At 39.4% G+C, this 27,933-nt stretch overlaps 1 protein-coding gene across 2 annotated transcripts; it reads left to right on the top strand.

Moving 5' to 3' along the window:
- KLF5 (KLF transcription factor 5) lies at positions 1-23,196 on the top strand. 2 transcript variants are annotated; one of them, XM_058683050.1, is made up of 4 exons: positions 1-150; positions 6,962-7,835; positions 8,838-8,897; positions 21,403-23,196. In XM_058683050.1, exons 2-4 carry the CDS (start codon positions 6,974-6,976, stop codon positions 21,579-21,581), a joined length of 1,101 nt encoding a protein of 366 aa, XP_058539033.1. In that variant the 5' UTR covers positions 1-150; positions 6,962-6,973; the 3' UTR covers positions 21,582-23,196. The 2 variants fall into 2 exon arrangements, with proteins under 2 accessions (XP_058539033.1, XP_058539025.1); XM_058683042.1 differs by lacking the exon at positions 1-150 and adding an exon at positions 3,984-4,593.
- Positions 23,197-27,933: the final 4,737 nt, after the last annotated feature.

Raw genomic sequence — 27,933 nt, 5'->3', positions numbered from 1 at the left:
TCACGTTTGAAGTCAGAATTCAAACACTGTACAGTTTGAGCTACAGTATGCCTGGCCTATAACTTGGTTCAAGGCATTTATATTTATGTCATTTTTGTCTGCTTATTATACTAACAAGGTGGAAAAAGCTATCCCAGTCCCTCCCACAAGGTAAAATTCTGGTTTGTTTGTTTTGTGTGTGTGTGTGTGTGTCTATTACTAGAGTTTTAAAAATAGGTTAGATAAATAACAGTACATTTAGGATTAAGTACACACAGAGTTTTATGAGATAGTTCATAAAGAATATATTTAAATTCAAACTTAATATAAACTTTTATTTCTTGAGAAGTGTGGTGGGAGATAGTGCAAAAGTAGACTATTAACTTTTTTCTTAAGATAACCTGTTAATTTAGACACAAAAAAGGTATATTAATCCTATTTAAATTACATATTTTTTCAACAAAAGGGATGAAAAGGCCATCTTTTCTTGTGTCTGTTAACCTTTGAGTCAAAATGGTTGGAATTCTGACTCCTCTCAGTTGAAGCTGCCATCTACCGTGTCCTTTTCTCAATGACTTTTTATTTAATTTGAAGGGCGGCTTAAAACAGTTCCATTAATGAAAACATTAAAAGATTAAAAACGTGAAATGTTTCAGAGGACAATAATTTTGTTTTTTTATGTGTCTATTGATACAAATTCGAACACTTGGTAGGCTATCAATATCAAGAAAGTCATTTTAAATCGAATGATCTTACCCCAGAGAAGATTATACTCCCTTAGAAAAAAGGATTTTTTACTCATTCTCGTGCTTTTCCTGTAGTTCAATATCACTTGGTAATTTGATTCTGAATTTATGGAAATGGAATATTCCATGAATATTTTCCAAAGTGAATAAAATGTCTAAAATTGTCCTCATTTCAAGCTCTCCCTGACATTTTGGCTGAACAACTGAACACAGATACTTTTTTTGCCGTGTCTTCTTATGAACGTTGCCCGAGTGATAGCTTCATATTTCTCTCATCTCATCATTCAGAAGCTATTTATCCATGTTTTTCCACTGCCTCCTTTAAGTCTCCTCCCTGCCCCCCCATCACTGAATGCCTGTTCAGCCCCCACACATTCAGGCGTATTTATTCCCGTAAAGATAGTGACACTTATGGTTTATTCTAAGACTAAATCTGTGTTGCCCAGTGACTAAGGACTTAAGCATGCACACTGCTTCTACGCTTACCCTCCTACCTAACTTGACGACTCAACTTTATTTTTTTCCCTCAGAATTTTCTGTTTTGGCACAGTTCAGTTAACATACCACTGCCAGGCCACTAATTGATTTCTGAAACCTGACATTTGTTTTTTGTTTTCTCCTATCTTCCCTAATGGTACAGCACTACTAAGCAGGAAGGAATGCAAAGAACTAGAAAGTTCAAAGTAATTGAGGATCTGTCCATTCACCCTGTCTGGCGTCATGCCAATGTAGAACCTGGAACATTTGAAAAATATTTATCAAGTTTTAACCCTTTTTACTAAGGTTGATGAACCAGGTTTTCAGCGGTAGCATTTGTGTTAACAGCAAGGCAGCTTCGTTGAACATATTCCTTATAGGTTCAGAATCGCATGGCAAATGTCTCAGAAAAGGATTACTTTCTGATTTCTGTGCTATTGTACAGGGCTAAGCTAGTCATTTTCTGTGAGACTGCCGAGCCAGGCATTTGAGAGAAACCATTACTTAAAAGTGGCAGCCCTATGTTATGAATCCTTATGTCAGAAATGAAATTTAAATAAATGCTACTAGAGTTGAACAAAAAAAGATTGTATTCCACTTTTCTACCAAAAGTTGTGAACACAACAGTAGCTAGGTTTGTATCTGTATTCATTACGAAAAGTGGAAATGTGAAAAAAATTAACAGGACTTCACAAATATTTTATTAAAAGCTTACCAAATGGCTGGGTTTTGTTTTGTTTTGCTATTGAGAAAGCATTTGCAAATGAAAGCATGTTAAAAAATGGTGTGAGATATACCAATATTTCCAGTAAAGTAACTGGATTTTATGGCAGTGAAAACGTAGGTTGAGATAACAGGCCACTGATGCTCTGATAAAAAAGACAAAAGAAAATGTTTAGAGAGGCTTAGAGGCAAATTAAAATATAAATAGGTACCAAATCGTATTGAACCTAAGTTAAAAAGAGTATGAAAGTTCTCTTAAGGCGTTATCACACTCAGTTTTGATCATGTTATCAGCATTATAACTAAACACCTTTCAATTTTCAATTTTTAAAAAAAAGTAATATTAAATCCCGTACCAATTCTGTAATGTTTCTAAGTTATTTAATTACATATCTGGGCTCAATATTAGAGAAAATCAGGACAGCTTTGAAAAGGTGAAGGTGTATACTATGGGACTGTTTGCTTAGAAAAAACTTGCAAAAACACTTAGTAAATACTACTTTGGTGACACGAAAGTAGTCGTCAACCATTCTCTGGAAGAAGTGATCACAGCCATAAAAATGAATCATTTATTAGCAAGAAGGAAATGAAAAGGAGAAAAAATATTTTACAGCGTGATTTTGCTTTCTAATAATAAATTCCTCTAATATTTCATGTGTATATTATGTTTTTAATCTACACATTGAAATGAGATCCACACTTTTAGTAGGTACACTCTTTGAACATTTTTCTAAAAACTCATTTTTGTTTGTTTGTTTCAAACTGTTATCCCGTGAAGTGTGAGTAGGCTATTGTATATGTAAAATTATCTCATGGCATAGTGTGCTGTCAACATATATACATATGTAGTGAAATACCAGGCATTTTTATTGCAGTTTATTGTTCCGGCTTCTCAATAAGTCAGATAAAATCACATACAAGACATGAAGGATTAGGAAAGTGTTTTCCTTAGGTGATTGTTGGCAAAACTTCACCTTCCCATTAGAATATAGTTAATGGATGGTAATATATTTGACTATTACTTTCCTACAAAATTGGATTCCCAGTTTTCAGAGCTGCTGCGTGTCTAATGTTTGTTGCTTCTTCGGTTATCTCTTCGTAGGAAAAGGTGCCATAGTGCTAGGTAAATGTGCTACGTTTTTGTTTGGTAAATATTAAACTGCATTTTTTTGAACATAAAGTGCTAGCAACAACAAGTCAAAGATGTAATCACTATTTAAATACATTTGATCTAGTCAGTCGTTAGTGCTTAAATTAGATTCCATGCTTCTGCTGGAATATTTACAAAAGCGTAAATATTAAAAACTTCAAAATCCCTATGGCCCATCCCCCTCCTCTCCATACACAGATACGAGGTAAAATGTGTATAAACTTCTAACCGTTTAAATACTATAGGGAAAAACAAACTTTTATGCAAAGGCTTAAAAAAAAAAAACACTTGCCATTACACCTTTTATTTAGGACATTCCGGATTTACTTTGCTAAATGGACATATTCACTACTAAAGATACACAGAGACAAGGGCTGTTTTTAAATTTATCACACCGCCCCTAGTTTTCCGCTAAAGAAAAGTACATTTTGTATATTTAAAAATACACACTCATGAAATAAGTCTCTAAAACCCTTGGCGCCCCCACCTATCTGCCTTCTGGGTTTCAGCCTTTGAGTTTCAGGTCCTTGCACAACACCTAAGACGTGCAAAACTCTTTTTCTCCCTAATCCTGGCAGAGAACAGTCCGAGGAGATCTCCCTCCACGTCTCCACCCTAATTCCCTCTCTTCCTAGATTCCACTCGCTTCTCTCCTTTCCTCCGCCCCCGGCTCAGTCAGCCCAATCTGTCAGAGAAGTTGTGTACAAACTGCGCGGCCGCCCTGCGCGCGAAAGCTCGTGGCCCGAGGGGGCGGGTCAACCCGGCAAAGGCGGGGCCCTGGGCGAGCTTCCCTTTTCTCATAGGCTAGCCGCTCCGGCCCGGCCGGCCTCGAGGCTTCGGGATTCGCCGCAACGCTGCCAATCAGGCTGGCTGGACCCGCCCCCCCGGAGTTGGGTAAAATAGAGGCGGGCGTCAAGTGTCAGTAGTCGCGGGGCAGGTACGCGCGCTCGCAGCTCGCTCGCGGAGACCGGCGGTGGCGGGAGTGGGCTCCGGCGAGTGAGAAAGCGCGGCGGGGCGGGGCGGGAGAAAGTGGCCGCCTGGAGGACGTTGGCGTTTACGCGTGGCGGAGCGGAAGAGTTTTGCTTTTCGTGCGCGCCTTCGAAAACCGCGCCTGCTGTTGGCTGAGGGGGTCCGCCCGGAACCTCCCCTTCTCCGCCCGCGGCCCCGCGCCGAGCTCGCCGGCCCGAGTCAGCGTGGGCGAGGTGGGAAGCGCGCCCGACCCGCGTCCCGCGCCCGGAGTCGCCCCCTTGAGTGCCAATGGCCACGCGGGTGCTGACCATGAGCGCCCGCCTGGGACCCGTACCCCAGCCGCCGGCCCCGCAGGACGAGCCTGTGTTCGCGCAGCTCAAGCCCGTGCTGGGCGCCGCGAACCCGGCCCGCGACGCGGCGCTCTTCCCCGGCGAGGAGCTGAAGCACCCGCACCACCACCCGCAGGCGCAGTCCGCGCCCCCGCAGCCGCCGCAGCCGGCGCCGCCGCCCGCCGCGGGCCCGCGGCTGCCCCCCGAGGAGCTGGTCCAGGTAGGGAGAGCCGCTCCCCTCCCTCCGCCCCCCTCCCGGAGCTCGGGCGTGTCCCGCCGCTGCGACGCGCGGGCGACAGGGGCCGCTCCAGGCTGGGGCGTGCGTCGGGGCGCTCCGGGAGCCGGAGCTGGGTGGGCAGCCCCTCCCCGCCCTGCCGTCCTGGCCTGGGCACTCACAATCCGCAGGGACAAAGTGGGGGGACCGGAAGAGGGAGGGGTGTCCCAGATGAGTCTCCCCGGGCGGGTCGGTGCGAGGAAAGGGTAGAGGGGGACGGGTGCTCACATACACCTTAGTGTTTCTTAGTTTGGGGGATGAGACCTCGCACCTCACGTCCAACCTTATTTAATTCCCGCCTTTCACCTTAAAGCCCCCCTCCCCCCCGCTCAGTGCCCTGCCCTCGGAGGTCCCCCCCACCGTCGTTTCGGGTTAGGTGTAAACGCAAATCGGGGTGCCGGAGAGAGGCGCCTCGGGGTGCTAGTTTCATGTCTCTTGGCTCTGCCTGCTTTAGACGCGAACTCGGGGCTGCCTTTGGGAACCGAGAGTTGGAAAAGCTAAGGTCGTATTGGAGCGCTTATTTTTCCTTAAAAAGAAAGACCAAAAAAGACCGGGGGTGTTGTTTTCTTCATGTGCGCGTAAATTTCCTCCCGGAGCCGCGTTGAAAGCTGGCAGTTGGCTTTTACACTTGCCCGGCAGCCGAATTAGAGCAACCGCCTGTTTCTTTCGCCCACGCAGGGAGTCATATAGCCCAGAAAAAACTTCCCGGGACTTTTAGCCTGTCCCAAGGAAAAAAAAAAAAAAAAAAAAAAAAAAAAAAATTGGAAACATACCCACATGCAAACAGCTGGAAGAGCTAAAATCAGAAACCACTAACCACCACGGGAGCGAAGTGCACGAAAGGGTTTAGTTCGGTTTATTTCGAGACGCTTCATTTAATAGCCCCTTGGTATATTGCGTATTTGCTGCCCAGCTCCTGCTCCGGGTGGGCTGCGAGCGTCGTCGTGCTGTGAACGGGCAGTGGCATTTGTCAGAGATGTGACTCACATGACTAGAGCGTTAATTTTTATTTTTAAATCGCGTGTATCTGGGAAACCCAGTCTGCATCCGCACCGAATGATACCAAGCCCGATATGAAACGCTTTTGAAATTAAGTAGTAGCATATATATATATATATATTTGTGTATGTGTATATATATATATGTATATAATGCCATGGTTAATAGTTCAGTTGGATGAGCCATTTAATTGGTGGATTTTTTTTTTCTCTTAAAATTTACCTTTCAATGTTGAAAGATTAAAATAAAAATGAACTTTGTTATACTAGAATAGACGATAGCTGTAAAAAGACTGGGTGAGACAAGCTGGATTATGTCCTTAAAAAATCACCACTTGGAACCGGTTTGGTTATTTCAGGTTTGTCACTTTTCTGCTTAAGAGACACCAAGAGGATGAGGGATGATTGAGCTTTTTACAGAGTAGGGGGGAATGTAACATTGGCCCACTGAGGAGGACGTGGTAAATGTTTTGCTGATGACTGTGCTAGTGATACAGCAGCCTCTCCCCACCCACGGGCGCCTTAGCACCACTCTACCAAGGGAGTGATTTTCCCCTAGGTAATTAAAGATCTGTTTTAGATAGGGATATGAATAGGAACATTTCATTATCATATTAACCAATTACAGAATCTGCTGATTAAAATCAACATTTAGATCAAATGTTGAAAGTGAAGTTTTGTTCTTTCAGTGGATACTGTGTTTTGCTCAAGACTTCGTATTTAAGTTTCCAGTGACCTATAAATGAGAAAAGGCCCTGAAATAGCCAAGGAGTATGTTTTATATTAGCTATTTTAACAATATCTATCCAAACAAAACAGAACTTTGCAATATTATTTTTAAGGTTGGTTTGCTTAGGTTTTGTTTAAACATACCTATATTAATATAAATATGGCATGAACAGAGTTGAGGTGGTTTGGCAGTATTACAATACTGTACTTAAGTTGCAAACTCAATTGTAATGGGGCAGGGAACCCTGCTCGTATGTGAGTTATAAAAAAGTACGCTTTATTATTCATTAGAAAGGAACATGTTTTCTGTTTGCCTTTTTTTTTTTCCTTGATTTGCCTCTTTCACTTACTGTCCGGGGCTGATTGTGGGAGCGATTTTACCAAATACATGTTGTAGAGGATTTCATGAGGCTTTCCGTAAGCCAGTTCTTACACAACTGACAAATAAACCTGATATGTTTGTAAGCAACACCAAGGAGTGTGCCCTAGTACTTCTCACAGGTATTGTTGGGATTTTTGGTTAAGTTTGTCCTCACTCGGATGATGAATTAGGTGGGTTATGCATGTTTGTATCTCTTCTTTTCTAGACACGATGTGAGATGGAGAAGTATCTGACACCTCAGCTTCCTCCAGTTTCTATGATTCCAGAGCATAAAAAGTATAGACGAGACAGTGCCTCAGTCGTAGACCAGTTCTTCACTGACAGTGAAGGGTTACCTTACAGTATCAACATGAACGTCTTCCTCCCTGACATCACTCACCTGAGAACTGGCCTCTACAAATCCCAGAGACCGTGCGTAACACACATCAAGACAGAACCTGTTACCATTTTCAGCCACCAGAGTGAAACGACCGCCCCTCCTCCGGCCCCGACCCAGGCCCTCCCTGAGTTCACCAGTATATTCAGCTCCCACCAGACCGCAGCTCCAGAGGTGAACAATATTTTCATCAAACAAGAACTTCCTACACCAGATCTTCATCTTTCTGTCCCTCCCCAACAGGGCCACTTGTACCAGCTACTGAACACCCCGGATCTAGATATGCCCAGTTCTACAAACCAGACAGCAGTAATGGACACTCTTAATGTTTCTATGTCAGCCGCCATGGCAGGCCTTAACACACACACCTCTGCTGTTCCGCAGACTGCGATGAAACAATTCCAGGGCATGCCCCCTTGCACATACACAATGCCAAGTCAGTTTCTTCCACAGCAGGCCACTTACTTTCCCCCATCACCACCAAGCTCAGAACCTGGAAGTCCAGATAGACAAGCAGAGATGCTCCAGAATTTGACCCCACCTCCATCCTATGCTGCTACAATTGCTTCTAAACTGGCAATTCACAATCCAAATTTACCGGCCACCCTGCCAGTTAACTCGCAAAGCATCCAGCCTGTCAGATACAATAGAAGGAGTAACCCTGATTTGGAGAAACGACGCATCCACTACTGCGATTACCCTGGTATGTGACTTTTTTACCTGGTTGAAGCATCAATACGTGTGCCTTGTGTGCACCTGTAACCTCAGGTTTTAAATTTACATAAAGTAGTGGTTGACACTGAAAAAGATCATCTACTTTGTCCTTTTCATGTCTCAGTCTCTGTACTGTACCCTGGGATGTAACTGTTTGTTGCTTGTTTTTACGTATTAAGAAGTGGCTAGGATATTCTGGAAAAAAGTTACTTTGGACTTCTTTATTTTTAATATTAAACAAAATTTTGCATTTTGAGTTAGGCCAGAGTTCCTTTGTTTAAACACCTGAATTGGAATTTCAATTCTAAATTAAGTTCCCTGAAAAGAGATTAAGTTGAGAAAATAAAGCATGGTAATGAAGTGGGGAATGAATAGGCTGCTCTCATGATGGCAGATTACAGGACTCTATACAGAACTGATTTAAGGATGGTTCTGTTAGCATATGAGCGTACGCTTGTTCTTGAATGAGATGTGGCCCAAAACGTAAATTGATGATGGTAATGACTTTATCTGCAAGTTGCTGGCATAAGCTAGTTTATGGTTAATACAGGGTATAATTTATTGACCATGGTACACAATACAGCATGATACACTAAATGAAAAAACAAGAAATGTAGTCGTACAGAAAACTGCAGTCATCTTGGATAATGGTTTAACATTGTCTGCTCTAGAGCCATTAAAAGTTTTTAAATCGCTGAAGTATATGTTACTAGTATAAAGCACCTACTGTAATATAAACAAAAATTTCCCATGTGTAGCTCACTTGATTATCTGCTCTTCCTGTTAAAGTGGTACATAAAGTAAATCACTTTATACCTTTAATAAGGTAACAGGGGAGCACTCTTGCTTCTTTTAAAACTGACGCTTCAAATATCTTCTAGCATGAGAGATTTCTTCTTTAAAGCCAGATTTTAAACACTGAATCATCAAATGTAAAGATTTCAAAAGGATCTCCGAAATGACAAGCTGTTCTTTCTCTCCTTTATTTCAGGCTGCACAAAAGTTTATACAAAGTCTTCTCATTTAAAAGCTCACCTGAGGACTCATACTGGTATGTAATTTTCTTGTTAATTCTGTGAGTTGTGTAAATAGTGTAAGTGGTATTCATCCTTTTAAAAGCCAACACGTGTTTGATCTCTTCTTTCTTCTGTCAACTTTTATTTTTTAATGGCCTACCTTTTCAGCACTGGCTTGGCTCAGAATTCAGTTCCACGAAGAAAAGTCTGGTTCCAGGAAGGCTGATGTTCCCTTACCAAGGCCTTGCCCTGTCACCTCACGTAGAATTAATTACCTGAAAACGTAAACAATGATGTTTACTAATGGATTTTAAAACTTTAATGGCACTGCTATTCCTGTCTTGAAGGAAAAAAATGTAACTCATTTTCTTTCCTCCATAACAAAGCAGTCCATAAGCTATATAGTTCCGTATAGTTCCCTAAGCTATATTCAATGCTAAAAACTTTTCCATTTAGCACGTGAAGCATAACTGCTTAATACAGTGTCTTTAATTTCACCTTTAACCTGAAGTTTTTGTTTAGCTTGTTTTCTGTGGTTGATGAATGAAAGGTAGGGCAGAAACTGCAGAGTATTAAAGCCAGGCAAAGATAGGGTCATGGTTTAAAAGTTCTTCTGCACTCTGTGCCAGCCCATATTTGAGGTATTTGGGACTGTGTCTTTATTCTGGCTTATATTTCATCCTTGTTTAGAATGTGCTCTTAAGCTTAGTCACTTTAATTTTATAAATGTTTGTTTTGTTGGGCCTATATAATCACTTTTAAGTGCTTTTTAATTTTAAAACTGTATTTTAGAACCCATTTTAGGACAAAACTACATGGCATGCTTAAAAAGCTTCCAAATACCCAAAATGTTTTCAAATATATAGGTGATTAACTATTTGTGGTTTTCTGAAAAGGCCAGCCCTGAAGGAAAGAACTTATACAAAATGATTGTTATTTTGTTCTCTCAGTAAATTCAGCCTTACCTAAAGTTCAAAGAATAAGTTTGCTAATAAAAGCAATGACCTAGCAAAATGTTTTATTCCATCATTGCTATGGAAACCAAAGTATTCAACAGTTCCTTTGAATGGGTCGTTGGATTAGTGTGAGAGGACTTGAATCTCCCCAGGCTAGATGTTACTATGGAAATTGAGTTTTGATAAATGAAGTAGTTATCTCTAACTGCTGCATTAAAAAGTAAAAGCCTTTGAACAAAGGTCAGTGCTGAGATACAGGACTGGGAGGAATATGGCTGCAGACATTTTGTATGCATGTAAGGAAGTATTACTTGATATCTCAGTGATAAACAGTACTTATTAAAATCTAAATAGTGTTGGCAACAACTGTAGATTCCAGGACTTTTCTGAGAAATTGCTTTTAAAGAAAAGACATCTCATGGTGTTTATCAATGAAATGAATGGGTTGTTTTGGCCTGAAGTTTTTAGATATAGGCAAGGTGGTTATATAAAAGGAAAGACCCTACATAAGCAGCTCAGAGTAGAAATTATATTTATAGTTCAACAAATAGCCATCAAGCTTATAGTAAACTCAGTCTGAAGTTTTCAAATGCAAATGATGGCCAAGAAAACATTCCATATAGAAATATTAAAATAGCCACTTATAGAATAAATATTATATTAGAGAAGGAAACATTGAAAATGGATTTTTATCTGGATTTTGATTCATGGGAAATGGAAATAAATTTGAGACATTTGAACTACTGTTTTTTTCTTCTTTGAAAGTCCTTGAAATGGGAGATAGGAAGGAGGGAATGTGTTTTTCATGAGGTTAAAGTCTCCTAATAAAAGGAGTGCAATTGCATATCATGCTGTAATCAACTGCTTATTGCAGGGATGTAGTCCGAGCGTATCTGAATGGCCTTACAACCCTTGTCAGGGTTTAGTGCTCGGAATGCTTATAGCTGGGATTCTGGAACTTGACCTGCTGGCAAAGAAATTTAATAGTGAGCTGTCTTAACAATGCCCTTACTAATAAAATCAAACTAAAAAAGAGGACCCAGGCCTAGTTAGGGTCCCATGCTCACCTGATCATAAATGCGTGGCCATCGACATCTAATGAATGAGACCATATAATCCAGTTTAATAAAGTTTTGTTTGATAGTTTCTCAAATGCCTTGGGGAGGGTTTGTAGTAGACTTGTTCATCTGGCTAAACCCGTTCTTGGGTAATCATAGAGCATTGAGGTTGTTTTCTCCTCATTTCTAGTTTCTAGACAATGTCTTTTAAAATTACCTGTGCTCTCTCATTGCATCCTCCCCGCCTTGCCTGTTTTTTAATGAATGTATCTGAAGCCAGAAAATTCTTGTTTTGTTTTTTTCTTCTTCCTTTTAAGGCCCTCGTCTTTTTTTCTTTCCTTCTTTCTTTCCTAATTCATTCCTTCCTTCCTTCCTTCCTTCCTTCCTTCCTTCCTTCCTTCCTTCCTTCCTTCCTTCCTTTTCTCTTTTCTTTTTAGTGTTTATTTATTTTTGAGAGAGAGAGACAGAGTGCAAGCTGGGGAGGGGCAGAGGGAGAGGGAGACACAGAAGCCAAAACAGGCTCCTTGCTCTGAGCTGACAGCACAGAGCCCGACATGGGGCTCGAACTCACAAAATGTGAGATCATGACCTGAGCCAAAGTCATACAGTCATACGCTCAACCAACTGAGCCACCCAGGCGCCCCAAGGCCCGGGTATTTCTAAATAACTTATTTTATGTAATACCTTTTGTGGGTTTTTTTGTTACACGCCCCCTGCTGCACCCCCCTCCCGACCCTGCCCTGGACAATTTCTTAGGAGATTTTTAAAATAGTCTATATGGGATAGATATGGTATTTGATATAAAAATTACTTTTTAAATGATTGCCATTTTGCAGGCAGAATGTGAAAAGCACCATAGCATTTCTTTGGAATATAATTGTAATTGCTTTAAAATGTCAAGTTACCTTATGTTGTAAAAATGATTTAAGCAATTAAAACAAACTACATCTGAGTTCTATTTAATTACTTATTCTAGATTTTTAGACAGTAAATGCTTCTTAACTTGCAAATTGAACATAAGGAAATGGTCTTTGCAAATCAAGACCTTTTTTATTTTTTTATTTTTTTTAATGTTTAGTTTTGAGCGAGAGAGAGAGAGACAGACAGAGAACCAGAAGGGAAAAGGTAGAGACAGACGCAGAATCTGAAGTGGGCTCCAGGCCCCGAGTTGACAGCAGAGAGCCTGACGTGGGGCTCGAACTCACAAACTGCAAGATCATGACCCGAGCCAAAGTCCAAGACGCTATACTTACTGAGCCACCCAGGTGCCCCAAAACAAGACCTTTTTTAAAAAATTCAGGATGAAAGTAGAAGTTAACCAGCAAAGACCCATAGCATTCAAGTTTTTCTGAGTTCACATACTTTGATTTCTGTATTCATAAAGAATATGTGAGTAATACAGAGGTCCATCTTTGCATGGTTACACAATACCTGAAATGTACTTGCCTGTATTCTAGGGACTAGTTCTGTTTCACTTAAAAACATGTTATATGTACATATAACATACTTCCAGGTCTATAGAGGTGCCCCTTATGGGGTTTGTGTTACTTGTAATGCATGTGTATTATATGGTGCCTCTGGCTGCTTCTAGGCAAGTGTCAAGTGGTATATTGTACTTTTTAAAAGCATTTAAATGTGGGCGTTCTACTGAAATTTGTGTATGCCTTTTGATGTATACATACATCAAGGGGCTATACCCATTGCCATCATTTAAAAGTTGCTCCTGACCACCTGTTAAAGAAAATATTCACATATCACTTTGCCCTTACAAATCAGCGTGATTGTTTAACTGACTATTGAATCAAATAGAATAATCTCTAACCAGCAGGATAGTTGTTTCTGCTCATATACTTTGCTATCTTTAATTTCATAATGAAGATTTAAAGTAATTCTGAGCACAGGCTTGGGGCCAGAAAAGGCAAAATGTATAGGAAAAAAAAAAAATTAAGGCTGTAGGTACAAGAAAAATTTGCAAGAAATTGAAAAATTTTCTGTGACTGCTACTGGTTTCTTGGTATGCCTATGAATATTGCTTTTACATCAAGTTTGGAAATTTCTTTGAAAATGGTGTTTATGGTTTAGTAAAAAGTGCTATTCTCCAAAGAAAAAAGTTCTGAAAAATTGTGAACTCAATACAGATGTTTGAAATCCTAGTGGCTTTTAGTCACATGTGTGGATATGTTCTGAACCCTAACGAATATGCTGCAGTGGTTGGGAAATTAGGGTATGGTAACATTTTTTAGATCATTTATCAGTCTCAGCTATCTGAAACAGGACAGAAAATGAGCAGTTGTACAGAGAAAGTCTTTGAGCAGCACACAGGCTTGGCTCAGGTATCCTTTAGACCGAGACTGTATACATAGGCCTTTTCGTGGGCACCAAATCTCAGAACGGCTTGCCAAGAGTCGACAAGAAAAGGACAATTGGAAGCACCCCCACAAAAGAAAATGGAAACCTACAATAACATAGGAACACAAACGGGGCTCAGTGAAGCACGGTACTGTCCGTGCTGCATTTTACAGTGGGCTGTGTTTGGGGTGCTTTGTTTAATTAAGAAAGAATTCCACAGTAAGTTTTGGAAAGATTTTTAGCCCAAGCCTCATTTTAAGGGGGTAATCCCCATGTTGTGCCTTACCTGCTTGTGTGGAACACTTTATTTCCTAATGACATTTATGTTAAGGTGTTACTGTGTATACTTTAAAGCTATAATCTCTGCCCGAGATGATTTTAGTTTCAGTTTAGGTACTAAAAAGCCCTGATGTAAAATTTTAATTTTCTATCTAGGTCTTTATTCTACACTTATTATCTATTTAATGTATTAGGTATAGATTTGCATCTAAAAATATCGACAAGGTTGACAATAATTTTCATTTGTGGTATTTTGCGACTAAAAGAAACATTCAAAATGTTCCAAACACGAGTTACTCCCTTTTTGTGGAATTGTGGGAGTGAAAGGCTTTAAAAAACACATATAGGAACAATTTCACTTCCTTAGAAAATTATTTAGAGCTAAAATCAGCACTAAGTCTCTCTCCCTCTTCCTGTAGGTAGCTAGTTAGATCCGATAGATGGCCTTAATTGACATCATACAGTTTGGATCTAGAGATCAGTACGTTGGTGTGTAACCTGGTAACCTGTGTTGTTAGAGGTGGAAAAGTTGTGCAGGATGAAATTATTTAGTATCCAATGGATTTTTTGAGTCTGTATTTGAAAAATATGCAGGAAAAAGTGTCACATTTAGCTTGTGTCAGATGTTACTAGTTAAAATTCTTAAATTATTTTTATTTGCAGCTTTGAGATTTATTTTCTATATTGATGATTTCAAGCTTATATAAGAAAAGTAGTGGCTTAAGAGGCTTGCTAGTTTAGACCCCTGGAAAGGTATTTATGAGTGTGAAAGCTTAGAAACAATTTCTTTTTAATGACTCACTGGGAAGATTAAACTTTGCTTCTAGGACTTGTTCTTTCATCTGAAAAACATTTACATAGGAAATTGATTAAGCATTGTTTTGAGATGATAAAGCTTATCGAAGGTTAAGAAGTAAAATTTGATTAAGCAAACATTTTGACTGATCTTGTGGAGAATCCAAAGAGAATCTTTTCTTCCCTTTTGTTCTTATAAACTAGTGGGAGGAGATAGTTCATAAGCAGGTTAAATGGAATTGCCGAAGCTGAGATAGAAATAATCAGCTGTGAAGGTAGAATGTAATTTTTTTTAAAGTAATAATTTAATCATCCAAGATTTTTACACCAGTAGATATTTTTAGTTCTATAGAATGTAGTAGCTGTTTACTTGATGACCTACATTTTTTTCTGGTGGAAGATTAGAAACAAAGTATTGTCCTACTTTAGTAAAAGTATCACTGTAGCAGCATTCCTATTCTGTCAGCTTGTATTATTTATATTCAAGGATCTTTAACTCTGATTAGGGGGAGTTAAACTCTTTTAGAAGAAGTATATCTCAGGTAACTTTCATTAAAAAATATCTAGGCAGCAGAATGTTTCTTCTTGACTGCTTTATAAATAAAAACCTTTAAGAGCTGGGAGAATTCTTAAGGTAACCATAGTGCCAACTAGAGAAAAGAATATCTAGTACTCCTTCAGTGCTAGAAAAATGAAAATACAGAAGTTTTCTATTTTGGTTGAAAAAGAAAAGGTTTCACAGGTTTTTAAAAAATTCAGTTTGGGTTCTTATTACAAGAAGGTGAATCTGAGTGTTGTCTTTTTATCAAACTCAAGAACTGGTATTTCATTAACACTATTAATGAGGAAGGATTTTTCCATTGTTTTTGTCAGGAACCCTTAGGAGAAGTGGCAGAAACTTAGGAGCCTAGAGATTCACTCAGTAAGGAGATAGACTGCAAATGTATCCCCATCCTGTCCCCCTTTGGGTTTGGCAGGTCACTGTTCTTTGGCCCCAGTAGTCCCTTTGCTGTTTGACCAGCAGTAGGAGCTTCACAACTGCTTAGTTTTTCATCAAATCTAGTCCAATTCTGTCAAAGAAAACTTGTTTCTGTAGAGTTTGTTTATTCTTCTACACTTTATGTGATGGATAATAAATGGACCCTGTGCTTAGTGGATTCTGAACATGTCCTGCCTAAAAGCATGGTTCTCACCTAGGCATACATTTAGTGAGATTGTCCTCATCGGTTCTAGGCAGAACAGAACCAGCAAAAGCCCTGCTCAAAGTAGAGGGGAAAGAGAGAATCTGGTAGACTCACACCAGATCCTCTCCTGTCTCTTATGCCTTCCCTCCTTTTTGTTAATGGAAATATCCGAGTTGGTCAGACTTGGGCCAGACGTGATTGTTCCAAAGATGCCTATGAGAAGTGTGGCATTGCAGCTGGAATAGAAGATCCTCTCTGCCCTAGAGGAACTTCCAAAGCTAGTTTAGGAGGCAAAACACAGCTGTTTGAACCCTCTTACACAGATACATGTATAAGTGCAAATGAGGCATTCAAAACAAATGTAAGTGGTGATGGGGATAGACAGAAGTGGAATGATCTCTCCTGGACTGTTCAGAGGTTTTCTGGAAGGGTTAAGATGAATCAGATTATAAGGAAAGGGATAAATGTGTGAACTGACCACAAATTGACTGGCAGGGAGAAGGGAATTTCTTAATTTTAATATCCTTTAATCAGTTTCCTAAAAGTAGATAGATTATTGACAGGGGTACTATATCTAGTAAATACTAGATGCATTTTGCAAACACAAATAATACTAATCTCTGAAGTGAACTGTTTACCCTCTGTTCCAAGTGTAGGAGATGTGCTACAGTGAGCTTTAATAAAAAGATTTTTTAAATGGAAAATTACTGGCAAAGATATATGAAAACATGAATTAACGAGCCCAAATCATCCTACCTTATCTTTTTTAGATATTGAATATTTTCCCCCATGAATTTAATATTGTGATTATTTCCTCTTTTTTGAATAATTTTTTTAATGTTTGTTTATTTTTGAGAGAGAGAGAGAGACAGAGACAGTGTGAGCAAGGGAGGGGCAGAGAGAGAGGGGGTAACACAGAATCTGAAGCAGGTTCTGGGCTCCAAGCTGTCAGCACAGAGCCCAATGCGGGGCTCAAACTCACAAACTGTGAGATCGTGACCTGAGCTGAAGGCCGCTTAACCAACTGAGCCACCCAGGAGCCCGTTTCCTCTTTTTTAACTTGTATTAGAATATATATAGACTGTTTCAGACTAAATTCTTTAAGTGTCTAAAAATATTAAGTTGCATAAAAACATTTTCCTTCTGAAATAGTAGCTGATTTGAACTTTTAAGAACTACATTCTAAGAATTAAGATTAAGAAAAAAGATTAAATATAGACTATCGAAATAATTTATTCCACTTTGCATTGTTTTGTTTCTCAGAATGGGAAATGGATTTTAAGTTCTTTGAGTTCAGAGACTGTTTTTGTTTTTGTTTTTAACAGGAGAAAATCAAAATATTAAGTCCTATTTGTTTTTTTCAAGTCATTTAGTACAAGCTACATTCTCGTTTACTAAGCATTGATTTTAATCCTGATGGGTTTTAGTCTCTATCAGATATAGTTGATAGATAGAATTATTTTTAGTTACCAGGAAGGTGACCAGATGTGCAAATTTGCTGTAACAAACTTTTTTGTTTGTTTGTTTAACATTTTATTTATTTTTGAGACAGGGAGAGACAGAGCATGAACAGGGGAGGGTCAGAGAGAGGGAGACACAGAATCCGAAACAGGCTCCAGGCTCTGAGCTGGCAGCACAGAGCCTGACGCGGGGCTCAAACTCAAGGACCGTGAGATCATGACCTGAGCCGAAGTCGGCCGCTTAACTGACTGAGCCACCCAGGCGCCCCGCTGTAACAAACTTTTTAAAAAGTTACCTAAAGTAGCCATTCTGAGAAATATTTCCATTTGTGATATATTTCTTTTGTTAGAGTCTGTGTGGAACATTCTAGGGAAAGGCCTTGGTATGAATCTATTGAATATGTTCAGCAGAGCAGAGAAACCTCCCATTCTGTTGTGGCAGGTTCCAAAGTCCTATTTTATCTGTTTATCAGAGGAAAAAAAATAAGATTTTTTTTTTTAGTCCATCGCTGAAGATTTCAAATACGCTGTAAACATGTTCTGCGAACCCCTTGAAATTTGTTTAGCCTGGGGTAAAGGGAAACCATCATTAGGTGATATTTGGGCATTGTCAGAACAGTTCGTGAGACCCCCACTGATCCTGAAAGGTGGGCCTCCACTGAGGGCTGGCTCAGCCAGAGTATGCCTTGTGCTCACCTTCTGCAGCTGAAGGCCTGCTCTGAGTCCATTAAGCCATTCCTTGACTGACCTTCTCAAGTGGCTCTAGAATCTTTAAATAAATTTGAACAATATGTATTCCTTAAATTGTTCGTGTAGAGTGTATTGGTGTTTGCTCCTGGAGGATTTAAGTAGGACAGTAAGGAAAAGAGGTAGGCCCAGGTTCCTAATCTGGAGCGCATTGTGTCACTTCTTACCTCATGGAGTTATTGTGACCATTGAGTGACATAATGAGAAATACCCGACCCTGGAGTTTGCACTCAAGCGGTGTTTGTGCCTGTTCCCTACTTTTACTGGTCATGGTTTTGCTTAACATTTTTATGAAATATATTAATTGGCTTCATCAGTCCAGATGATAGAGTATGCATGTTTAACTTGAACAATTTTTAAGAAGTTTAGGGATTCCTAGCAAAACACTCCTAGGTAATTTTAAAATAGCATGAGAAGATACTGTTTTTGAGATAAAGTTGAAGCTTGTTTTCCATGCTGTTCAAACTTGTCACTTTCTTCTTTTTGCCTTTGGAAAGTTTCACATTAGCAGCATGACAACTTAAAAATACAGTTGATGTTGAAAGAGCTTAACTAAATATTTTAAATTGGTGGTATTGGAAAGAGATTCTGTAAAAATCCAATTAAACCTTTGAAAGCTCTATCCTGTTGAAATAACTTAAAGGAAGTCAGTTTGGTTTCCCAGAAGTACTGTGCATAGTGTTTCTGGCTGAGGAAGAAAGGCCTGCATCTACTATTTGGCCAGAAATTGGGTACCAGCTTCCTCTATGATGTTTGACTTGAGCAGTGTTGACATTTGAACAAATCCCATAGAAACTGCCCCAAGTGGGAAATAGTTGTTCTTGCTTTTAGAGTAAAGACTTGGCCCCATAACTAATGTCCCAGACACTGGTAGTATTCTTGGCTGAATAATCTATAGATGTGCATACATTGAGAGCAAAACCCCAAATGTTTTAGGAACTTTAATGGCTACCGTTTTTCAACCAATCAGTAAAGTAAACTTTAAAAAATATTGGTGCAGTTTATTGCTTCATAGCCAATAAAAATAGTGAACAAAAAGAGTCTAGTGTCCCTTGTTTCTTAAATAAACTCTGAAAATTCAGTTCTCTTGCGATTTAATTATTAAATGCAAAAGACTAGAATGATTTCTTTTAAAATTAGGGCACTTTAGGAATTTTTTTCCTTGCCTCAGACATCAGAAATAGCTTTCTCTTTCCATTAAGTGACAGTGAAGTATTTTACCAACATGTTTGTTTTTGTGATTTATTTTTATTTTTCAAGAGGAACAAAAATAAACGCTTGTGCAAAAAGTTATTTTTTACTGTTTGATTTACATCTACAAGAGTGATAGCTAGATTTACTCCTAGTATTAAGACATTTGTGTTTCATACAGGATACATGTGAATATAAGTTGAGAGGAAAGTGGTTTATTATGTTACTTAAAAGGTTGGAGTGTATCAGATTAAGTTCTTAGAATTTATAATGAGAAAAAACTGTAGGAATTGAGACTTGTATTTTTTAAATGGATGTAAACAAAACAGGGAGTTCAACTAAGTATTTGTGTCCTGGTTCAGAGGAGAGGGGAGAGGAAAGGAGGGTTGGGGATGTCTGCCATAGGAGTTGAAAGAAAAATCTCCTGTGAAATAATAGGTACGAATTTCAAAGGACTATTCTGGCCCTTCCTTTCTTCTTTGTCCTTAGGATTTTGTTTGAGTCAGAGTAGTTATCATGACAGCAAAACTATATTAACCACAAGCTGTGGAAATCTCGGTTGATGTGGACAATGTCTTTTAAAATTTGGACTCAGTTGAGTAATCTTACAGCTTCCTGAATGCGATACTGCTAAATCAAGACAGAAAGGTTGTTGGGCTTCATTGTGGTACTAAGAGTGTTCAAAGTGACTCTGAGGTTCTTCCCTTTCACAAGAAAAACATGTTTTAAGGAATTGAGGAGTTTGACCATTCAGTTTTAGAAGGTATCCATATAAAACTGAGCAGTAAGGGGCGCCTGGGTGGCTCAGTCAGGGAAGTTGTCCGGCTTCGGCTCAGGTCATGATCTCACGGTCATGCTGACAGCTGACAGCTCAGAGCCTAGAGCCTGCTTCAGATTCTGTATTTCCCTCTCTCTCTCTGCCCCTCCCCTGCTCTCTCTCTCTCTCTCTGTCTCTCTCTCTCAAAAATTAATAAACATTAAAAAAAAAAACAACTGAGCAGTAAGCCAACAGTAGTACTTTATTTTTTTTTTTATTTTTTTTTTTCAACGTTTTTTATTTATTTTTGGGACAGAGAGAGACAGAGCATGAACGGGGGAGGGGCAGAGAGAGAGGGAGACACAGAATCGGAAACAGGCTCCAGGCTCCGAGCCATCAGCCCAGAGCCCGACGCGGGGCTCGAACTCACGGACCGCGAGATCGTGACCTGGCTGAAGTCGGACGCTTAACCGACTGCGCCACCCAGGCGCCCCAACAGTAGTACTTTAATAAGCAAACGTATCTCACAAACTCTCATCTTAAACGAGCAAATTCCTAGAAAATTCTAACAAAATGAAATATAAATAAAGGAACTTACTAGTTAATGCTCAGTGAAACATTTTTAGGTTTTGGGGATTTATTTAGGGAAATACACGATCTTAGTTAAATAAGGTTAATTGATTCTTACACTGGGAGTTGAGACTACATTATCAATGTTAAGTGGATTTGAAAGATTAGCAACAAGCACACTTCAGACAACTTTAAGAATATTACAGTGGGATTGTGGCTTATGTATCAGTTTACTAAAATAGTGCTGTGAAAGAATAGGTAGATTGAATGATTAGAGACTTTTCAAATACTATCATGCATGTAAGCTCCGTGAGGCCAGGCATTTTTGTTTTGTTGACCATTGTAACCCAAACACTCGGGACTGTGCCTGGCATATAACAGACACTGGGCAGATACGTGCATTTTTCAGCGAATGTCAGAATTACTACAGTTTCATGATTCTTCACCAAAGGGAAGTTATCAGTATCAGGCTTTCTGATCCGGTTGAAGAATTTATTAAATATCAAATGCATAAAGCTTCAACACCATTCAACTTCAGTGTTATTTTACTAGCTTTGTTTTGCTTTCATCTGACAAAAACAGGAAGACTGTGAATGTGTGTGTGCTAGAGTGAGTTTCCAAGAGTGAGTGCCCATTAGCAGCCCATTTTGGAAGCCCCGTGTTCAAAGGAGCTGACTAGTTTATGTGAAGTTCATTTGGGGCTCATTTGGAAACATTTAGGTTCACAGTTGTAGTACATTTAGTTCCTCCTATGGGTGATTTGAGGAGCTTTGAAATTTATTCCTCCCTCGGCCCATCTTACAGCTATTAGTCCTGTACAAATTTGAGTTTGTTGGTGTAGAAACTGTAATCGCACAGCAAAGATACAGCCACCCCCCCCCCCCCCCCCCCCAGCTCATCTTGTCATCTCGTGGCTTTGCCTGTGCGGGCACAGTACATACCGATGAGCACCCACTCATCTTGCACGTGTAGAGTCGCCATTTTGCCATTCCGCAGAGGTACTGCAGACACTTCTTCCTAGCAAACAGGGACTCGCCTCACTCGAGGCCTTGAGGAAGTTTAGGTCGTGATGGAACTCATGAACCTCCCGACTGGACCACGATTCTTAAAAGCGGTTCCTTCTCTACGATTCCTTGTCTACGATGTTTGTCTTGCAAGCAGGCCGCCTCACCTCCTCTTGGTCCCCTGTCACAGGTGAAAAGCCGTACAAGTGCACCTGGGAGGGCTGTGACTGGAGGTTCGCGCGCTCGGACGAGCTGACCCGCCACTACCGGAAGCACACCGGGGCCAAGCCGTTCCAGTGCGGGGTGTGCAACCGCAGCTTCTCGCGCTCCGACCACCTGGCCCTGCACATGAAGAGGCACCAGAACTGAGCCCCGCCGTGGCCCGCCGTGCCTATGCAATTCACACTGACGCTGTGCAGTTCATTTGGCAAAGTTTTAAACGGCAAACTTAACTACGTATATAAAAAGAAAAAACAAAAAACTGGAAATGTATATTTTGTATATTTGACGAAACAGGGAATACATTGTATGAATACCAAAGTGTTTGGTCCTTTTAAGAATCTGGAATGCTTGCTGTAATGTATATGGCTTTACTCAAGCAGATCTCATCTCATGACAGGCAGCCACATCTCAGCGTGGGCAGGGGGGTGGGGGTTGCAGGGTGTGTTTGCAGTGTTTTTACCTAAGCACCATCATTTAATGTGACAGTGTTTAGTAAACAAGTCGGTTGGCAGGCACAGGAAGAAGGCTGGGTTGTATGTCAAGATTTTACTTGACATCGAGTAGGTTTTTTTTTTTCAATATTAGGTAATTCCTTAGAGGTGCGCACCCCAGCGTACCTGGCGATTCACAAATAGCCATTGAACAAATGTGGGTTTTTTGTTTTTATATGAGTTGCCTCTATTTGCTATTCGAAATTTTGTAAATATGCAAATCAGCTTTGTAGGTTTATTACAAGTTTTCTAAGATTCTTTTGGGGGAAAATCATAAATAATTCTGTTTGAAAATAAACCGTGAATACATTTACAGTTAGAATTTGTGGTAAGTTACCTCTTGAAACCTTACCAAATTCATTTCTTTCGGAGGAAGACATAATCATTCAAATGAACTTAAAGCAGATTCCATGCACTGATTAAAATAGGGTGTTTATTTTAAATATGAAAGACATTTTATATGAATTGTGAACTCAAGAGTGCAAAGATACGATACACAAAAGTCAAACCTCTTACAATAAGCTAAACACAGTATCGTTTTAGAAAAAGAAAGACTTATGTAGCTCTCACATGGCGTTGTTGGATTTACGATACAGTTTTCATATCCTGAGATGTTTGCTCGTGCAGTACTGTGGTTAAATGCCAATTTATGTGGATTTTGCATGTAATATACAGTGAGACACAGTAATTTTACCTAAATTACAGTGCAGTTTAGTTATTAATCATTGTTAATACTGACTCAGTGTCTGCCTTTAATTATAAGTGACATGTAGAAAACTTAAGGAAACAAGTGCTACATATATGCAATGTAATAGAAATGTGATGCTGATGCTGTTAACCAAAGGGCAGAATAAATAAGCAAAATGCCAAAAGGGGTCTTAATTGAAATGAGAATTTAATTTTGTTTTTAAAATATTGTTTATCTTTATTTATTTTGTGGTAATATAGTAAGTTTTTTTAGAAAATTTTCATAACTTGATAAATTATAGTTTTGTTTGTTAGAAGAGTTGCTCTTAACGTGTAAATAGATGACAAACGGTGTAAATATTTTGTAAGGCTTCAAAATGTTTATACGTGGAAACATGCCTACATAAAAAGCATAAATTGGTTGCTGTTTTGCTTCTTTTCCCCTCTTATTTTTGTATTGTGGTCATTTCCTATGCAAATAATGGAGCAAACAGCTGTATAGTTGTAGAATTTTTTGAGAGAATGAGATGTTTATATATTAACGACAATTTTTTTTTTGGAAAATAAAAAGTGCCTAAAAGATTCATGTCGTGCCTTCCTTCTTCACCCATAATAGCAAAAAAAGCAAATTCCATTCCCAAAACTATTGAAAAGGCTCTGTCTTATCAGGGCAATAAAATACCAATAAAAACCCGATTCCCACATTGAGCCAAAGCTACCTTTGTTTAAGACAAAAGAAACAGATTTGTTTTAAAAGTATGATTACAAGTGTGAAGGGAGATAAGGTTCGTGAATGCTGATTTTTCTTGGTCACTACACAGACACATACTGCATTAATCTTCTCAAGATCAGTAGCTGAAACCGTAGAGGTAACTTGCATATGCTGGTTTTATTGTCGGGAAAATAAAACAAGAATGGGGCTTTTAACCTTTTTTTTTCCTTTTTAGAAGAGAAAATGATGACTGGAAGTTTATTTAATCCAGTAGCAACAAGCACACCAAGAGCTTGGTTTTTAATACCATCCTTGAATAAAAAGAAATGGGGCTTCTTAGAAATGGCTGGTTCTAGGACTAGGTTAGGAAATGGACCAAATGTGCCTGGAGCATCTTCCAGCACCAGAAAGTAAGGAAGTCATTGAAATCTCACAATATAAAGAAGGAATGAGTTGTAACCCAAAGGATAAAATAGCCACCAGCTCATACTGAAGTAAATGATTGATTAAATAGGAAAAAAGAAATCTGCAGAATCCCAATCAATTTTTATAGGTACTTTACCCTCAGAGGTAGAGCATAACTCCCCACTCCTTAAGTGTGTGTTGCACAGTAGGCAATGTGGCCTAGAGGGGAGACGGAATAACTGCAGCGGCAGAAACCCGCCCAACCCCCTCAGGCTGGTGGTCAAGGTCCACCTCGACAGTGATGAATCATTGATAGTACATACCCTTGATTTGATGTGATGAGATAGGAACTTTGTCTCTGCTGTCTTCCTCCTAAAAACATGGTAACCTCGGTCCAATCGACAAAGCCCAACTTTGCATTCTACTTAAACGCGTTCTACTTAAAATACCAATACTCAGTACTGTCAGGGTCTTGAAAAACAAAATATGAGAAATTATCACAGCCAAAAGAAGCCTGAGGAGACATGACTTAAGTGTAATGTAAACTAACTGGGATTCTGGAACAGAAAAAAGACATTAGGGAAAAACTGAGGAAGTCTGAATGAAGTATAAAATGTAATGTATCGGCAATATTGGTTCATTATGATAAAATGTATCCTACTAATGGAAGCTGTTAACAGGAGAACCTGGTGGTGGGGTATACGGGAATTCTGTATTATCTTTGCAGTAATTCTATCAAACTTCTTAAGTAAAAAGTTTATTTTTAGAAAAGTGAAGGAATGAATGCATGTGACTATTACGTATGTTCAGTAAATGGGAAAATCCCTGATGTTGTCGGAGCTAAAGTGAAAATTGCAGTTATATAACTTGGCATCATAAGTTTATTCAGCCTCTCATCACTTGACTTCTCATTCTTCCCTGTCATTCAAGTATTATCTAGCTGAAGAACACTGCACAATTCATTCTCTAGCCAGAACCTTTCATTCTTACGTGAAGGGGAAAACATAATTTGTTTGGTTTAAAGTTTATTTCTAGAAATTGAGATAGAAAGTGAGGCTGCGGGCGTCTTGAAGCAGAGACAACTCCATATGTCCAGAAACAAATCGGAGATGTCTCCGTATTCAGTTGTAATTGAGAATTGTATGAATGCAGAAGTTTTCTTGTAAGGAGAAACCAATCTTGCTTTGGTTCCCAGCACTTCATTGTATTTAACTTGCTAACACAGAGCACGGCTGTTTGTAGTTCGCTTTCCCTCTCTGAACCTTTTCTCCCTTTCGTAGGCTGCCCTTTCTCAGGCCAGCTACCTGTTCCAAGTCCTTGTCTGCCAAAGCTGAGCTCGGACCCTTCAGTCTTTATTAGCCACACTCCCTGGAACTTTATTAGTTGGAAACATTGCAATGTTTTAGCATTTGAATTTTTTTCCAACCTCTGTCATATGTTTTTTCTTCCTCAGATTGTCAAATCCTTGGAAGAAACACCACTTCCTAGATTGTCTTACTGCTTTTATTGATTGATAAATCGGACATCCAAAAATAACTTTATGGTGCTGTGTGAATTGTCTTAAGCCCTGAGCATTTGAATCAGTCTAGTTTTGGCCAAATTTCCTCTTCGTGTTGCACTGTTTAGTATAGCATTGGTGCTGGATTTTTGATCAGGAGTGGGGCTGTGAAATTGTGATTATAGCATGAGCAAACAGGCAATGCCCTGTGAATTTTTTAATATTATGAGTGAATTTTCAGGGGAGAATTATTTTAGATAACGATGCTTAACACACTTTTCAAAGCTGCAAATAATTTAATTGCTGATCATTAACACATCCATTACGTGAATGTCTGGTTTCAGACACATTCTGGCCAGTCTCTTGGTAAACAAGCTACCCCAACTAGACCAAGATTGAGTAATGCACCCAGTTCCAATTGGCCAGAATGCAATTATGTAATTTGATTTCAAGTCAGTAATGCTCTGAGTTTTAACTGCAGTTAGTTTTTATTCTCTCCACCCCTAACCCCAAGTTATCTTGTTTGGTTTTGCTTCCTTCTGTCTTCATTCCTATGTTGCGGCTTGTGTAAAGTGCATCTCTTCGTGGCATCCAATTAGAGAATCCTTAGATAAGCATGACCTGGCCTGCCTACATAAAAATGTTCTTCAAAATCTAGCTAGATTCCTTTTCCTATCTTCAACTAAGCCCACCAGAGCTCTTTGGATTAACTCATGGGACATAACATAACAAAGAAAGGCTTTATTCTCCATTACTAAATCTGGTCTCTACTTTGAAGTTGACCAAATTCCTTCTTTGGTTATATTCTTCACTGTAGTGTTAAACTAATCAATAGGAGACTTTTAAATTTTATGTATTTCTTTACTCATACCAGAGTTACAGGTGACAAAACCTGGCAATTGTGTAATACTCATTTTAACAGTGACTATTAAGGGGGAGAAAACATAATAAATCACACGAGAGCTCTGTGTGATCAGAAGGGTTTGTTCTATGAAAACTTAGAATTTTCCTTTTTCTAATACACCAGTAATCTTTATTTTGTCTATTCCTCTCAGTTCATATCACCTCATAAAAGCATTTGGGGGTCATGGAAATGGTAATATTCTTGAATCAAAAGTAAAAGCTTAATGCCATTTGGCCACTGAGGATATTTGAATGATGATCTATCTACCTATCTATCTATCTATAATTTAATAGGAAACCAAGACGCACATATGGACTTCTAGGTAAAAATGGTGGATTATACATGCATCTCATTTTGTAGCCGCCTAAAACCCACTAAAACGAAGGCCTTTTTCCTCCAAGGAGAAACCTATGAGGAAAAAACAAACAAACAGGGAAATAAAGACACTAGCAATCCTATGGGAGCTGGAAAGAGCCAGGTAGAAGAGGCAACAAGCTGAGCCGAACTGAAAGAGCTAAATCTTTTTTTTTTTTTTTTAATTTTTTTTTTTTTCAACATTTTTTATTTATTTTTGGGACAGAGAGAGACAGAGCATGAACGGGGGAGGGGCAGAGAGAGAGGGAGACACAGAATCGGAAACAGGCTCCAGGCTCGAGCCATCAGCCCAGAGCCTGACGCGGGGCTCGAACTCACGGACCGCGAGATCGTGACCTGGCTGAAGTCGGACGCTTAACCGACTGCGCCACCCAGGCGCCCCGAAAGAGCTAAATCTTAAAGTGGTGGAGAAAACCAGGAACTAACCCATTTCCAACCCCCACATAAGTCCCCAAATATCTCAGGAATTCATCACATGGAGTACTTCTGGAAGTGAAATGAAAATATGATTGTTAACAATTTGTCTAAGAAGCTGTTAATTCCTTGGTGTCTCTCTCTACACCTCCACTCCAGCATACACTGTGAATTGTAGTAACCAACTAGTCTCCACCCCAGCAGAAGTATGGAGGTTCCTGTGCTTCTTCACTGGAGAGAGTAAAGACAGAGGGTCTCCCCATTAGTAGACAACAGGCCCAGATGAGGATAGGAATGTCAAACAGAAAAAGGGAGAATTGAATGAATGTGCATATTGGTTGCTGGAACCTGTTCCTCTTGTCTTCCCCATTTGGTTCCCAGGATGCTGGAGACGTATCTTTATCCTCCAGGCAGGAGGCTGGAAAAGCCTTCAGAATAGACCAGCCTAGTAGGAAAGATCTGAATATACTGAAAATTCCAAGTTCTCCGATAAAATGGCTTTGTCGGATTACTCACAGAAACCCACAGAAACTTCACACACATGCTCAGAGCTTCCAATCTTTGGTCCCTCTCTATAAAATATTAGCAGACAATCAAGAACTACCAGATATCCGAAGAAACCATCTAATAGGAAAGATAGAGATAAAGCAGAGAAGAGCAATTTGGGCAAGACTATGTAAGGTGGGTGACATCTTAAAAAGAAGAGGTAGTGTTAATAGCCTCAGGGATAGAAGATACTAGAAGTATGAAACAGGATTTCTAAATAACATGCAGAGAACACAAAATTAAAATGGATCATCTGGGAGCAGAAAGGAGGTAATCATAATTGAACAGAGAGATGTAAAAGAAGACCAGTAAATTAGAGTCCCAATCTAAGAGACTCATCTAATCAGAAGTTCCAGAAAGAATAGAAGAAACAGAGACAGGATTAGAAACTGAGAAAATAATTCAAGAAAATTCCTTAACAACCAAAGGATATGAATTTCAAGAGTGAAAGGCTTTTGAGATGCCCT

Source organism: Neofelis nebulosa, chromosome 1 (genome assembly GCF_028018385.1).
Source record: "Neofelis nebulosa isolate mNeoNeb1 chromosome 1, mNeoNeb1.pri, whole genome shotgun sequence".
In the NCBI taxonomy this organism is placed as follows: Eukaryota; Metazoa; Chordata; class Mammalia; order Carnivora; family Felidae; genus Neofelis; species Neofelis nebulosa.
This window is presented reverse-complemented; position numbering and strand designations above follow the sequence as displayed.

Bases quoted from the DNA above. Each gene is read 5' to 3' on its own strand.
- KLF5 (XM_058683042.1), top strand. From the start codon at position 4,333: ATGGCCACGCGGGTGCTGACCATGAGCGCCCGCCTGGGACCCGTACCC. The intron at 4,594-6,961 runs GTAGGGAGAGCC...CTTCTTTTCTAG, and splicing joins CCCCCGAGGAGCTGGTCCAG to ACACGATGTGAGATGGAGAA. The intron at 7,836-8,837 runs GTATGTGACTTT...CCTTTATTTCAG, and splicing joins CCACTACTGCGATTACCCTG to GCTGCACAAAAGTTTATACA.